Source organism: Nelumbo nucifera, chromosome 2, assembly GCF_055504915.1.
Source record: "Nelumbo nucifera cultivar China Antique chromosome 2, China Antique-T2T, whole genome shotgun sequence".
In the NCBI taxonomy this organism is placed as follows: Eukaryota; Viridiplantae; Streptophyta; class Magnoliopsida; order Proteales; family Nelumbonaceae; genus Nelumbo; species Nelumbo nucifera.
Window position 1 is genome coordinate 25,652,657 of NC_142650.1, and position 16,015 is coordinate 25,668,671.

Consider the following 16,015-nt stretch of genomic DNA (forward strand, 5'->3'; position numbering starts at 1 on the left):
GAACCACTGGAAAAAGGTGTAGGAGACACCCTTACCACGTGGCAAAAGCAAGCCTGCAATTTTTGCGTAACGAATTTGGTTTGGAGAAAATTTGTCTCTCCTTTTATAAAGAAGGAAGAATTCCTCTTTTTCATGGTATGGTGGATGGATGAAAGCAACAAAATCTTGAACTTTCACAATATCATGTTGTGGTTTTGTTGTTCACAGTTACGAGAGCACTTCTTTTTTAAATGAGAGATAATGGACTGTTTTTTTTTTTTTTTTGTGTGAGAGTTAAAAAAGTTTATGCTGGTCTCACCCATCAGAAGTCTTGTGAGGGCTAGGTCTGGGATAAAATATTTGAGCCTGATTTAAACATGGGTTGGGCTTGGTTTGAGGCATCGGATAGCTTAAGTCTAGCCTGACCTAACCTGTGCCTATCTGAATAAATATATACATGTATTTATAGATATATAAAATATATATTTTTTAATTGTGTATGTATAAAATAAATATATATATACATTTGTAAATATTTTTAATCAATTATATTCCTAAATTAGTCCATAAAACCAATAAAAGATGACTATACAAAAATATATTTATAAAATTCATTCAAACCTGATCAACCCACCCAAAACCCTAGTAAGCTTGGCTCGCCCCAAGCTGATTGCTAGTCGGCATGGTTTGTATTGGGTTAAGTTCAAGTTGGATTTAGGTTGATAAAGTGAAGCTTGACTTTAGGTTGGATAAAGTTTGAGTCCGAAATTTGCACCTTTAGATATGAATATGAATATGTATTGTGATACACGTTGGATATATATGAACACAATAGAAAGAAAAAATACACTTAGGCTCCATTTGGAAGGAGTACAAATACAAATATATAGAGTGAAAAAATACACTTAGGCTACATATTTGTCTTTATATTCCTTCCAAACTGAGCTTTAAATACATTGAGAAAATTCTTACAAAACTTTGCAACCAATTGGTGGTAGTGCTTGAGGTAGAGTGCCCAAAACTTGGCAAATTTTAACCACATTCATAGACGCAAATCTCATTTTCCAACTGATGGTATCTCAATGTATTTAAAGCCCTCTACCAACTGATGGTATCTCAATTGTAGGAGTTTTGGTTCGCTGTAGTAGAGACTTGGGAGCAAATCTCATTTTCCATGGGCACAGGGGATGGGCTCCCAGGTGACCGGTGTTGTGTAGTCTCATGAATTTTTCCGCGAACAAGGTTTAGCTGATCGCGTTAGCTGTTCAGCGGGCTGTGGTGAGATGTCGAAGCTAACCGATACCGAACCCGGCCTTCTGATATTTTTTTGCCAGTTGTCACCTAGCTAAGAGACCACATGCCGCATGCCAATGTGGAAATATTTTCCAGCTGTCTATCACGAGGCTACGTGGCAGACGTCTAGAAGCGTTAACATTTAGGAAAAACACTGGCTTTTCATATTTAATTTGACCAAAAACACCCTCTATAAAATGACCAAAACACCCTCAACTGCATGGCGCTGCAGCCAGACGGTGCCGTAATTGTCACCCAAAGAAAGGAAAACGTCGATAACTGTGAAAGAAAGCATTACAGACGTTGATATAATTTCCAGGAGATCTATAGACGTTTGATTGGTTTACCATGATATCATCAACGACGGTGAACGATGATTTGTTTCACAGATCAAACCGCATACAAGTCCGGTATCAATTTTTTCTGAGGGCTACTGGTCTTACCACATCAGCGTGCGCTGAGATCCAGGCATCCAGCGCCTAGAAGCTCTCTCCTTGCTTCCTCTCGGCTCAGGTAAGGCGGAGCCTAGAGGATCTTAGGAATCTGGTTCTATCCATCTTCAGGACTTCAGGTTTCCGAAGGAAAAATTGAGAACAGAATAAGAACAAAAATGTCTTTAACGTGTGTGAAAATGTCGGAAGATGTCTGGTTAACATGCCTTACGCATGCATTGTCTACGGAGACAGAAGAAATCATGGGTCTTCTTCTCGGAGACATCCAGGTCAGTTTGATTTCTTTGATTTTATAATTGTTGGATTCGATATTCATGAACTTTAGCTTCTGGGTTTCTTCGTTCCAGTTCAGGGGTGTTGGGTTTGGGGGGGGGGGGGGGGTGTGATTCAGCTGGAAATGGGGTGGAAGGAGTTAAGGCTTAATGGGGTTTGGGTTGATTTGTGAAGTTTTTTCTTGTTTTATTACTTGGTGATCTTTTCTAAAGAGTTTATTGTGATAAGTGGTTTTATTATTAATGAAACTTAATTCTGTTTAGCTGTTGAGTATTGCGCATTTAAAACAATGGAAGAGATCCTATTTTTGTTTCTGTGGAAATGGAGTTCAGTAAGTACAGAATTTTGTGGCTTTTGATTGTTTTCTTCATCTCTTTGTCTTGTAATTTGTGAATTTTGCGCTGGGTTTTCTTACTGGTACTTTGTTATTGAATATTAGGAATTGAATCGACTGGGTTATTGTCTTTTACTTATTTATTTTGGTATTATTGTCTGTTACTTATTTGAAAGTATCGGATAAGCTCCTGTGTTTTCTAATGTTTTGTTATGTGATACCTTTTGGAGGTTCTCTGATTGGATCAATATGGTTGGGTTGGGGAATTTGAAACGAATTTGGTCTTTACAATTTGAAATGAAGTTGGTTCTTTTTCTTTTTAATTCTTTTTAGTTCTTCTGGTTAGTATTTTTATGATATCTACTGGGTAAGTTATAGTAATGTGATGGGTTCTGTATGTCTTCATTTAGGTGTTTTAAATTGTTATCAGATCTCTATTTGACCTACTGGTTTTCCCACTCCATGAAAAGTATTGCCATAATCAAGTGGTTTCGAGTTGCTAAATGCAATTTTGATGGATTAAGTTCTAATAATTGTATTTCTTCAATCATCACATCAGATGATCAGACGGGGTGTAAAAACAAAGTTTTAGCTGTAAAAGGGACAAAAATAATGGTTGAAATATTTCAATCAGAAAAAAAAATCATGTCCATTTTATGGAGAAACAAGTGCAACCTTATGCTCAAGGTGTAGACTGGAACTCCCATATGATTGGAATTGATCAAACGGTTGCTGCTTTCTGATTTAGGGATTCTAGGGAACAGATTCTTTCCCCTCCATTTTATCCTTCAGATTTCTTAGGTGTCATTCTGTATAATCTAACCATGGATTTGGCATTAATGGAAATATTGCTGGCATTGCTTGATGGAGGTATATCTTGAGTGCCTTATTGACAGGACTTGATAACCGAAAGTGATGTTATCTGCAATTTTCACAAAATAATTGTGTCATTATTCTGGTGAAACTAGCCTGGATTAAGAAGCGAAACACGATTTTATTTTATTTTGGTTTTTTTTCCTCCCCCCCCCCCCTGACATTACATGCTGGTTGTCTTGTTTTATTATGCTTTTGGTCATACATTAGGCCATGGAACCTTCCAGGTGCATGGCACATTAAATGGGATAAAAAAGGCCTTTTTGATGATCAGTTATTTGCTCAATGTTGTTTTTTTTTTTTTTTCTTTTGTATCATTCTTTCTAGCAAATGGTTCAGTGGTTGAATACAAGCTCAATGAATCTTTGTATTAGTTTCAATATTTACTGTTTCCCCTTTAATTCTGGTTTTGATGTTGGTTACTTGGTTATATTCAGTACTTAAACAATGGGAGTGCAACCGCACTAATCTGGGGAGCATCACCTCAGACGCGGTCTGATCGTCGCAAGGATCGGGTAGAGACTAATCCAGAACAATTAGCTGCTGCATCAGCTCAGGCTGAGATATCCTTGATACTTTGTTTCTTATGTGCTTAGCATATTTGGTTTCATTTTTTTTGGTAAATAATTTTTGGCTTCATTCATTGTTCTGCCTTTTCTGGATATTTGAAATTTGAAGCCAGTTGGTTAGTATCTTCAAGTTCAACTTGACTCTTTAATGGCACAGAATGACACTGGCAACAGGAAGAACAACAAGAGTGATTGGGTGGTATCATTCACATCCACACATTACAGTTCTTCCATCCCATGTCGGTAAGGATGATTAATAGTTATTAATTTCTATTATTTTTTCTTAACCAAGGTTCTTTGTGAAGTTCATTCAATTTCATGCTACAGGAAATGCTTCTTTTTATTCTCAGTTTACAATATGGTCCATTTTGATCCCTATTTAGCCATTTTTGTGGTCCATTTTTATATATGGATGTATGTGTATATGTATGTATATATGTATTCATATGGATGCGTCTTTATATATTTGTATATGTATTTGTCGTGGGCAAGAAATCTGCCTTACCTTCTGTGGTAGTGAGGAGTTGTATTGTACCCTATTGCACCTACTATCTATAAAGAGGATTAACAAAATGAATAAACACTGGAAGATAAAACTGCCATATTTTTTGCTGATTGAAGCTATGAAACTTTAGTTGATACTAATTTTGTGTGCTATGTAAATTGGGGGGGGGGGGGGGGGAATGTGGAGCATCAACCTATAATAGGATTATTATTATGATAGATGGTATCGTTCCACCTTTATGTTTGTTTAAAGAAACCAAATCTGTCTGATTGGTGTTTCCTAGCCATTTCTTTTACCATGTTGTCGTTGTTTATTAATAAAAAATAAAGTTTTTTTTTGAAAGGAGAAATTGTAAAGTGTAACCATAGAAGTGGATACTGGAAGTCTGAAAGAGGATTTAGGGAGACTTCCAATGAAAAGAAAGTAACCATTGTCTAATTTTTTATGGGAACTACACAGCTAAGTACATAGGCTCTTTAATAAAACCTATTCTATTATGACCTTGACAATATTATTTCATTATATTGTTGACATTATTATTTATGAGTTATTTTGGTTGTATTGTTATTTAGGCATACTCCACTTTTTATGTTCCCCATTATGTACAATCTTAAATTTTATTGGTGTGAACTATAGTAAGAAAGTGAAGTCTACTTAGATGATGAGAACAACATGCCTACCTGACCTCTAACAGAAACAACTTCTAATAGATTTGGGTGGTAAATGGTGCACAATTTTGCAACAAAAAAAGTGATTGATTTAATAATATTTTTATTTACCATAAATGAGGGTATCTTTTATCTTTTCATTGTAAGATTGCCCCTTAAATGAAAAATAGGGTGTTCGCATATGTCACTATCCTAGTATTTTATTTTTTGATATTTTCCTAGTAATTTCTTCCTTGGTGCATTTATACCCTCAAGATAAAGTGTTGGTTCCATCTCCTGGTGCTGATGGTATTATTACAGGCCAGTTCTTACATGCATCAACAATAGCCTCATGACACATAATCATGTCTCATGCGCATGGCATTCACCATGCACATACAAGGGCTTCAAAATTCTATATTCTATACCTGCTCATAAGTGAGTATGAATTGTCTACAGTTCTATACATAGTACTTGGACAATCAAGATAGAACATGTCAATTCTGTATCACATTGGCACTGGAGTTTTGTTGGTTACTTAATCTTCGCAAGAGGTTTAAATGTTAATGTGGCAGATGCTGACTAGACCAGTAGCATATTTTTGATGAGGTAGATCATATGTGATTTTGTGTCCCATGTGAGTTCTTTCACATGTACATGGACATTGGAGTTTATCATGCATAGATGGAGGTTTTAAGGATCTCTACCTGCTTTTAAGATTTATACCTGCTTATGTTACTTGCTTGCATGGAGGATATCTTGATCATTATGAAGCTTGTGGAGTTATTGGCTATTAATAGGTTCCAAACATAATAGAGTGATAATCTAGGGTGTTGTTTGTGAGTCAATAGGTAAATGGTGGAATTTTAGGCCTTCTTTCTAACTGCATGTATTTGGATGTTGTGGGCATTTTTTTTTTGTTTTTTTGTTTTCAAATCAACAAGCTCAATGTCCAGTGTTTAGTAGGTGAAGTCAGGATTTGATCCTAGGTCTGGGGCTTGACTCCCGTCATGCTGTACATTTACTTAATAAAATTTTAACTGGGTGTTCACTTCTTTGTGAGCTCTATATAATAAGCTATGATCCCATGGCTCCTTAATGTGCTTGGTATATCTAACATGAAGATAATAAGATAATAGGATATCAGTGGATAGAGAGTTGCGACATGGATATTTCTAGAATGTAGTGTACTGAATAGACACTTATAGTAGCATGCAAACAAATCGTACTACAAGGAACTTTGTGAAATGTTAATAACCTTAACCAAATTTGGCAAGTTACTAGTATTGCAAAAGATAGCTTAAAAAACTTAAGGTAGAATTATGGTATCAGCTTATGGAATATTGGATCAGTATCAATAATTGTCTCTTGATTCAGTAACTGAAGGGTTGTGCCCCTGTTCCTCTTTTGGTAACTACCTATGCATCTTGGTTAATGAGGATGTCCAATTATTGCAAGGTTTATGACAAAGAAACTCTGGAGTCTGGAAAACCTGAAATAGGTTTCCCATTGTATTTCAATGTGAGAGGCTGCAGCTCATGCCTCTCTTTGGGATGCTTGTAATGCTCAAATTTTATATTTAATGAAATCATTATTAATTATCAAAATAAAATATTTGCATGAATCTAGAATGTGGATACAACATGATCACCAACATGTTCATCTTCAAAAAATGGGTGTCCTTTTTAAGTGGGGTTGTGTTTATTTATCATCAATGGAGACAAAGCTGAACAATACTGGCAAATGCTGCTGGTTTGCAATGTAACACTAATACCCCATATTTTTAGAATTGGTGACTCTCTCTGAATTCATAACTTGTATGGGCATTATCCTGGATGATGTCAATTTTAATGTAGCTATGTAAATTACAATGGCCATAGATATAGAGAAGTTACTTTTTTTTTACCCAGAAGATTCAAATTGAACCTTTGCTCTGAAAAGTTATCTCCAGATGATTGATATAATGGCTATGTTTGTTTCAATATAAAATTGACAGAAAAACTTTCAGGCTGATTTTTTCCCCTTTTACAATGAAAACTTTCTTTTCTCGTCAAATAAATTAGAAGAGGTAGGCATTTTTTGTTCATCATGTAAGACAAATACTAGCTGAAATAATTTATTCTGAAATTGCATGGTGTTCCAATAAAAGCTGCTTTGCGTATGAATGCATTTAACATAGATTAAAGTCCTGTCAAATGCATGAAGATTAAATGTGATTCTCTGTTCTCTTTTGAGTACTTATTCCTTTATGAGCTTGCTTGAGAAAGAGATTTATATCTGCAGTCTTTCTTCTGCAGATGTTCGGACCCAGGCCATGTATCAACTTTTAGATTCTGGGTTCATTGGATTGATATTTTCTTGTTTCAGTGAAGATGCTCACAAGGTCTGCTTTGTAATTTATGCTATTTTATGAATCTAATATTGCAACTGGATTTCTAGGCATTTGTTGTAAACATTCTGGCAATTATTTCAGGTTGGAAGAATCCAGGTCATTGCGTTCCAGTCCTTGGATGGGAAGCAGAAGCATGTGTCAAGACCAGTTTCTGTATCCCCTGTTAATAGCAGTTCAATTATAGAGGTAGACTCATCTTGGAATTCTTCAGAGAATGTTGCAACAAGATCTGGCTCTGTCAGGACAGAAAGCCTTGAACAGGATACTGCTGATTCAAGAACTACCATGAGACCTTCTAAAGTATGTATAAACCTCTTATGGTATTCCAATGCGTTCACTATTTGTTGTTTCAATTGAACTATAGAAACTGTGGCCGTTCATTAGGACAGTCATAAAATGATATATAGTGTCAGAGCTTAGCCAATTGCTATTGCTAACTGATATTTTAGACAGGACCATGCTCCATTTTTGTTCTAATCAGTCAATGCTGCTTGAAGTGTGAAATCCCATAAAAAGAACTACTTAAATATTATTTTTGGGTATGTATTTGGAATCTCATCAATCCCTGGAGGCTGATAATAATGCATGACCTATTGATAAAAAAAGTAATATTAGTAATGCGGGGCCTAGTTATCATTTATCAAAAATAATAATGCAGGACCTGATGCAAGGAGTATTAAGAAATATTTCAGATAGTTCACTATAGAACTTAAATGGAAAGCATATTGACAATACTAGCTAATTCTTTTTTCAAAAAGAAAAAAAAAACTAGCTAATACTTTGTTATTGGCCTGCTCTGGATGTTGACAATTCCAGCCTTTTCCTCTGGTCAAGCTTTACTTGTAATAATATACTAGATGCTAGTCTTCTTTTAGTTAGTCTTCTGATTATGAGTACTGTTATATGGTTGTATGGTTGTTTAGGGTGTAGGAAGAGCATCAGACTTGGAAGGTTTTTTTGCTCATGCTGATGTCAACTATCTTGGGAAAGAGAAAATGGGAGGAAACTACCATGCTGACAACCTACAAAATGCCATTGTTGATGTAGACTCCATGGACATGACTGCAAGTATGCAGGAGGCAATGCACCGGTCAAATTTGGACATGAGGTATTACATGAGTATGTACTTGATCACCTGATAACTGTTTCATTCTTTTTTCTTGCTTTTATTATGTCCAATGTTCTGATGTTGCAGATGTTATTCAGGTGACTTTTTTTTTTTTTGTGGCGGACTTCTTTCCACTTATCATGATAAGAACCCACTTTTAGATCCCGAAGGAAGGTGAAAAGTATCTAATTGCAATTGCAGTCTTCTAAATTGGTGCCATGTAGACTTAAATAATAACCTAATAAGTTCAAGGGTGTGTGTTAGAGATTAGGTGGGGGAATTTAGAATATCTAGGGAATTTAGAATGTTCTATAATGCCCTTAAAGAAAATTTTCAAGCTTTTGAGAAAATAAATTTTTGTATATGCATAACCACACATTTGTATACATATAATCGAACATAGACATAGAAAAAAGGTTCACTAGTTGCATCAAGTAGAAACTTCCTTGCGTGACCTGTTATGTGCCATGTGGAAGCATATTCCAAGCCATCCACCAAGTACAGGACCTTCTAGATTAGCAACCTATTCAAGCATCCAGTCCACGTCAGCTTTTTTTCCTACCTTTGGTTAGTGTTTTTAATGAATAATATTAGCAGTTTAAAGTTTCTATTATCTTAATATCAAACTTGCCTAAAATAATAAACATCATGGTGAAGACAGCTTATTGGGAGTAAATGAAAATTTATTAAATCAAAAAAGAAGAGTACAATCCAAATGGTGACGAGGTGTCACCACTGCTCACACAACAAACTAACTCTTGATAAGAGCAGACATTAATCCAAATTACAACCGCTGAGTTTCTAGAATATTCCAAAAATTCCTCCCCATTTCAGATCTGCTGATTTGATCAAATTCTGGTAGCACCCAAACCCAATCCACTACTAGCTTCCCAACCAGAGCAACTAGTGTTTCAGTGTTCTTTGATCTGTCCTCAAAGAGTCTTCTGTTTCTTTCATTCTAAAGAACCCAGTACACTGCAAAATGAATACAGCTCCACACTATCCTTGCTTTCCTGCTGTTGTTTACTAATTGTCTTCTATTTCTGTTGATTTATTAAGAGGATTGGCCACAATTTCTAGCTTTACCCATAGAAAAAACCATATTACTACTACTTGGCTAGAACTGAGACAGATCAAAATTTTGTAACGTATTGGCCCATATTGGTTGATACATATTGTATCGGTGACCCATCGATATGCGAAATACATGGAGTTTTGGGGTAAGAGTAAGACTTCTTTCAGGGGGTAGCGAGGCCTTATACTGACTCCCCTGAACCTGTTTTAAAAAACCTAAAAAAAAAATAAAAGCATGTGATGTTAAAGTCCGATATGCCCTGTCTGGCATATTGAACTGAATCGATACTTATTGGAAATAGGGACATTGGAACTCAACTTTGATGGGTGCAGCATTGGAAACCTGGGACCATTAGTCATAGGGGGTGTTAGATATCACCATGGAAATGTTATTATGAGTTTCACAGGGCCAATTGGACAAGGAAATTCACAAAGAGCTGAGATGTCTGCACTTGGGCACTTCGAAATGTGGTTAGAGAAACTATTTCATTAGCACCCAATCTGAACCATTTATTCAGATGGAAACCCTTCTTGGCTATGTAATACCAGATGCCCTTGCAAGAAGTGGAGTATCCAGGAATCAACTTTTGTGGGTGACATCGGGTCTGGGTTTTGATGTAAATCCATGATAGTAACAAAAAATTAAGGATGTCAGTCAGCTTGAGCTGTTTGTATCGTGTTGTCTGTATGTGTCTGGATACAGAGATGTTTCTTATGATTAATACCAATCATAGTTTCTAATTAAAAAAAAAATGAGAGAAGTGGTTATTGGGCAGGGATAGGAGAAATTACAGAAGTGGGAGAGGCACCTTGAATGGATGCTTGATAGAAGTAGGGGTTTCTTGTTGGGAAAACTTGAGCATTCTGATGTAGTTTAGGTTTATTTTATTTTTATGCAGTTTGGGTTTAAATTTTGTCTCCATTTTTTCCAATTTTAGGTGTTTGTTTGACCCTTCTTGTCTATACAAGTCCAGATTTGTTGTTTCTGAAAAAAATGCATGATCTAGTTATTTTAGGTGCAAAAAGTGGGCTTTCAATTTTGTCTCTGCTAATTAGGTGATTTTGGGTAATAGTGGTGCAGAATATGTCAGGAAGGAAATTCCTTTGATAGTCTCGCCAACATCATCTCTTTTAAAGCTCGATTCTCCTTTAACTTCATTCATGGAGTTGCAGCGGGTATTGTTTGAGGAGGAGAGGGCAGCATATAACCAAGCCATTTTACAGAATATGCGGTAAACAAATGATACCCGACCACATGCTTCCATACCTAAAGTATTTTACATGCCCATTTAGGGGTTATTTGCCAATATGCATGATTTTATTTTTTTTAAAGCAAAGTCATGCATAAGCATCCTCTTAGTGGCTTTATCATCATCATTTATTTATTCCATTTGTCTCAATCTCTAATTTTAGGGATGGGAAGATACATCCCCTCGCCTTCATCCATCACACATCAACATACCAGGCTTCAATGTGCAAGTTAATGGAGTATTGGTTAGGACAAGTCCTCTTATTTTTCTCTTCTTTTATTATTGTATCTGAACATTTCATTTCGTTTCAATGCTTTATGTTTTTATTATATATATTTTTAGAAAGGCTCACTCATTTATAGTCATACTAGAATTAATCGATTAGATCACATTTTCTTTTAACTGCTGCTTTTTTATCACTATTAACTACGTCTTTCGATTCCATTTGCAGTTTAAGTCCTGCTATAAGTGCTCTTCAGGACCGTTTGAGAGAAAATGAAATTAGGGTACTGAATCCCATACTCTCTAGAGAAATCTCACTTCAACTTCTGCAAAGACATTAAAGATGGTTATTTTGCTTCATGGCAAGGCATATGATGTACTTATTTCTTTTTTCCCTTTTTTTTGGGGGGGCGGGGGGAGGGGATAATGAATTATCCTTTATCCAAAAGAAAGAAAAAGGAAAACGAAGTAAGAAGGAAACTGCTGGTGAATCCTAGCTCTTGGAGCTATGATTCAGTTTGGAAGGTTGAAAAGGGGAAAAAGAAAGAGGTGCAACCACCAGGTGAAAAGGGCAAAGTCTGAACTAGATGGTCACCCAATTAAGCCATTTTTACCTGGAAGGAAGTGTACCCACCAAATGTTTGGACCCAACACTTTGGCCTAATAGGACTTTGCCCAGCATGTACTGTGATGCCATTGATATACCATGTAACCGATAGTGTTTGCAGTTATGCTGTACTTTATCCATATTTTAAGGTAGGGCACTGATATGCTTTTCTGAAAAAACAGTTGGCCATGCTGACGGAGGAAGCTAAGACATTGGAGATCGATGCAATCAGAGGGAGTGAATCAAATATGGAGTCTACTAGGAATTATCCTACTCATGGGCATCGGGGCAGTCCACAACTGGGTCAGAGGGATTCTTATAATTCTTCAGACTCGACTAGTCAGAGGTCTCCTGTTGGCATCAGTAGCCGGAGTAGAAAAGGTTCTTAATGTAAGACATTCATGTTTCCTTTTGAGGCATTATGCAAGTCTTGTTTCTTGTGCTGCACCTCCCCTTCTTTTCCCTTGTTTTTGTAACTTGCAGATGCTTGGTAAGATCTAAGATGCTCAAATTGTACTATATTAGAACACTATTTAGGGGTTGAAATATGGTTGTTCCATATCTTGTAAATGAAAGATTCAGGATTCAAACACCTCTCCTCTTCCACCCCCTTTTTTCTTGAAGTTGGGTGGAAAGATTAAAAAGGGGCGACGCCCATGTACAAAGGGCCATGTCTTTTATGACAAAACTCCTCAAACTTCAAGAACTACTTGAATGTTAATTTCAGTTTGGTTTGCAGGGTTATTACTGATCAAATAATTGCTTGATATATTATAGCTATTCCTACATGATAATCAGGGAAATTATCTTATTTGGCTGTAGTTCCTATCAGGCAGAGAGTTCTGATTCACTATTGCAAATGAGAAGAGTGCAAATTCTGATTTACTTTTACTTGGGGGTTTATATTTACTTTGGGTTCATCTTCACTGCAATCAAAGAAAATAAGGTAAAGGTTGAAGCAAAAGTTAATTAGAATTTACACTCAGACTTTTGCACCAATACAAATGAAATTGCACTGCAAATCAACCAGGTCCAACCGTCCAAGGAACACAACTATATGCACATATTGTTAGAAGCGTGTGTCACAGGCCTTGTTTGCCAGCATTGCGAGCAGACGGTTCAGCTCAGGATTAGAATTTGTAGGCCCAAAGTACTGTTGGGGTAGGTGTCAGCTTGGAATTGATGCCAATTCACTGGTGGGCATTAGTGCATAGTGTGGGTTGTTGATATTTTGAATATTTATAACTTTGCAATGGAAATCAGAAATTTGTATTGGGCCTGTCTGTATTTTTCTGCAATTTGGGTTAGTCTTGGGTACAAAAGTTTGGGTTTTTGTTTTATTTATTTTTTCACGTGGGTTCAGTTTGGAAGGAATACAAATACAAATTTGTAGAATGCAAAACTTTGCATTTTATATTGTACTTTTTCAAAATGGGCTAATCGGTTAATCCGATCCCAGCCTGGACATTGAATCCAACCTAAATGCATCACATTTCAGTATGGGTTGGGCTCCGATTACAGTTTGGACATGACCTTGGGCTAAGTTCAGGTTCAGGCCTTAACCCCAATTTTTAGGGTTGGGCCTGGGTTGACCTGACCTTAAGAGCTATGTGATGGCTAAGCCTGTGATGCTAGCATTATTTTGATAGGAGACTTGAGAAAGATCTAATTTATTTGATAATAATTGGGTCAGTCTTGACACAAAGCGATAGATGCATCCATTATGCTTAAGGTTGTGTTTGGCTTATTAGAAAGTAGGAGAGAACCAAAAAGCTGAGGGAAAAATCTTAAAAATTTACCTAACACAGCTTTCTTAAGCTATTCCTTCTGATATTTTAATTTAATTGCTCTTTTTGTCCTCTTCACCTGTGGTTGTGGTAATAATTATACAACCCTTGGTGAGATTTATAATCATCAAAGTCTTTACGATGGAAAGAAGGTTGCTCGCCTTTCAAAATAGGATTTATTGTTGATGTTGAACTTTAGGGCCCAGATCTGCTGCAATCATCTCAGCATTTTCTTTCTACCATGGCAGCATCTGGTTGCAGCAGATGTGAAATCAGTCATAAAGAACTCTGTAATTTGAGCCCTTGAAATCCACATCAACAACAATACCAAGAAATATTCTACTTGTTATGTGTTCAACTAATGCATTAAGCCTTAAATTTGGGAAACAGTTGAAAGGTGTTAGATCATGTGCATGTGCAAGCATGTGCTCATTCATGTGGATTGTACTGGTGGTAGATGAGGTATTCACCATTCTTATCCTTTCACCATGACATGCTCTGTAACCACAATGATGATATTCTCTTCTTTTCCTTTTTCTCCATCTCCGGGATTGATCATAATGATGGCACCATTTGGTCCCTCCTCAGTCCTCACAGTCCCCTGTCTCTGTCCCTCCAATCCTAGGAATTGCATGGATCACCTTTACTGAAGACACTCAAATGGAAATGGGTCTCTCTTGGCTCTTCCATATTTTCCTTCACTTTCTTAGGCTTCTAATGTTAACTGAATTCAGTCACAAACGCAAACGAGAGGAAAGAGTTCACTTTTGCTACAACATGGTTTTAGCCACATCATGGCTACCACAGTGTAGCAAAAGTGGTTTGGAGAAGAAAAAGGGGGAAAGAAGAGTAATTGTCAGTGTTTTAAAAACCCTCTTAGAGGCCAACCCTGTTTGATCGTTTGGGTTGAGTGGGTCAACCCATGATGTCATATGTTTGTGTATGCAGAAGATTTGTATAACAAATAGAAATATTTCAAGTTTGCAATAAAATATAAAACTATTATTAATAATGATGGAAATGGCCAGAAAGGGTAGAAAAATATAAAAAAAAAGTACAGAAAATTGAGCATCCTCTAATCTTACTTATTGATCACATTAAACAAAGTAAATGCAACAAATAAAAAGTATTGTTGTTAATTTTTAAATGGATAAAAATGCCAAAAAAAAGATGTCTAACCTGTAGGTCTGTTCACAGGCCGAGTTTTGGGCTCGGGCTTGGCCCATGAAACATTTTACACTATTTTGGATTGGGCCCATTCAAATTTTGGCAAAAGCTCAACTCGAATCCAGCCTGTGAAGGGGTCCACTAACCTGTGGGTTTGACCCACTGATTGGGTCAATAGGTTAATGGTTCAATCATAGTCAAACCCATGCAACGGTTTAATCAACTGAGTCAACATCGAGTTGAAAACATTGGTATTTGTAGATTCAATTTCATTTAACCACTTAAAGAAATGACACAAAACTCTAACTAACATTCAACAACCAATCATGTTAATTACCTAGTTCACACATGATTAGGAATTAGTTAATATATAATTTACAGGGCAGTTATTTCTAAACTTAGAAACATATGTCGATGTCATTGATTAAATCTAGGTTACCCAGTTTTCGAGTATTCTAACTTTTTGAAATTATTGGGGATGCCGTGGAATATAAAAGTGGTATGAAAACAGAGAACTCTCCTTGTTCCATATTACTTCATTGAATGTTCCTCCATGCCTCCTCAAGTTGACAAAAGCACCCTTATCCTTATTGAGAAGGCCAATATGCCCTTCCATGCCATCAAGGCATGAACACAAGTAAAATGGTCCCTGGAGGAAAATGCAACTTGTTCTGAATCTAACTTGGGAATGGTTATTTTTGCTTGATCACTCTCATTGGCCTAATAGTTCCATATTGGATGATAAATTTCTTCTCTGAAATGTTTAGGTAAATTTAATTGGAATGATTTCATTACAGATGATTTCCAAAGGGCCCATATATATAATAGGATGTGATGGATCTTATATTGAGATATATCATTCGACAAATTTGTCTGTCCTGGAGATTTCCCAGACATGACCTAGAGGGTGGTCCAGCCCTTCTGGTCACTACCCAATCTCTGTACTGAGTACTGACAAGAACATGGAAAGATGGAGAGAGAGAGAGAGAGAGAGCATCTGGATATATTCAAATGGTTTTATGGATGGAAATGTGTCTTTACACCACATGAACTTTCTTAATTCCTACATCCATACCTCTTAATCTTAGCTTTTTTCCTGTTTGTCTCCATAAAATATTTACCTACGTTGCGTTTCTTCTATAAATTATATGAAAATAGAGTTTCTCTTTCATTAGTAAGCTGTTTTATAAATTTTCTGTATGTATGTAAAGTATGTATTACTGAATTACTGATGAATAACATGAAACAAAATAGATGTATGTCTTGGAGCTGCCTCTTTCCATGATTGTATGTCCTCTCAGGAGTCAGAAGGTTTTCCATATGATGAATTGGAGGACTAAACATAAGCCCTTTTGAAATTTGTCCATTTTTCACTATGTCATGCCTTGTGTTTTTAGTAATTGTAGGAAAAACGAATTTTCTGTTAAATGATTCTTTTCTCTCTGTGTCATGGGGTTGTCAGTTTGGCCACGCTTGTCTAGTC

The 16,015-nt window shown here is 36.3% G+C and overlaps 1 protein-coding gene across 1 annotated transcript; it reads left to right on the forward strand.

The window, feature by feature from the left end:
* The first annotated feature begins 1,528 nt into the window (after positions 1-1,528).
* LOC104595340 (uncharacterized) lies at positions 1,529-12,322 on the forward strand. Its single transcript, XM_010256039.3, has 10 exons — positions 1,529-1,993; positions 3,642-3,767; positions 3,929-4,016; positions 7,223-7,308; positions 7,399-7,617; positions 8,241-8,425; positions 10,573-10,731; positions 10,913-10,993; positions 11,201-11,255; positions 11,761-12,322. Exons 1-10 carry the CDS (start codon positions 1,883-1,885, stop codon positions 11,965-11,967), a joined length of 1,317 nt encoding a protein of 438 aa, XP_010254341.1. The 5' UTR covers positions 1,529-1,882; the 3' UTR covers positions 11,968-12,322.
* The last annotated feature ends 3,693 nt before the right edge of the window (positions 12,323-16,015 follow it).

Excerpts from the sequence above, each read along its gene's own strand:
- LOC104595340 (XM_010256039.3), top strand. The coding sequence starts at position 1,883 with ATGTCTTTAACGTGTGTGAAAATGTCGGAAGATGTCTGGTTAACATGC. Across the intron at positions 1,994-3,641 it reads TTCTTCTCGGAGACATCCAG|TACTTAAACAATGGGAGTGC; the intron begins GTCAGTTTGATT and ends GGTTATATTCAG. Across the intron at positions 10,994-11,200 it reads TGCAAGTTAATGGAGTATTG|TTTAAGTCCTGCTATAAGTG; the intron begins GTTAGGACAAGT and ends TTCCATTTGCAG.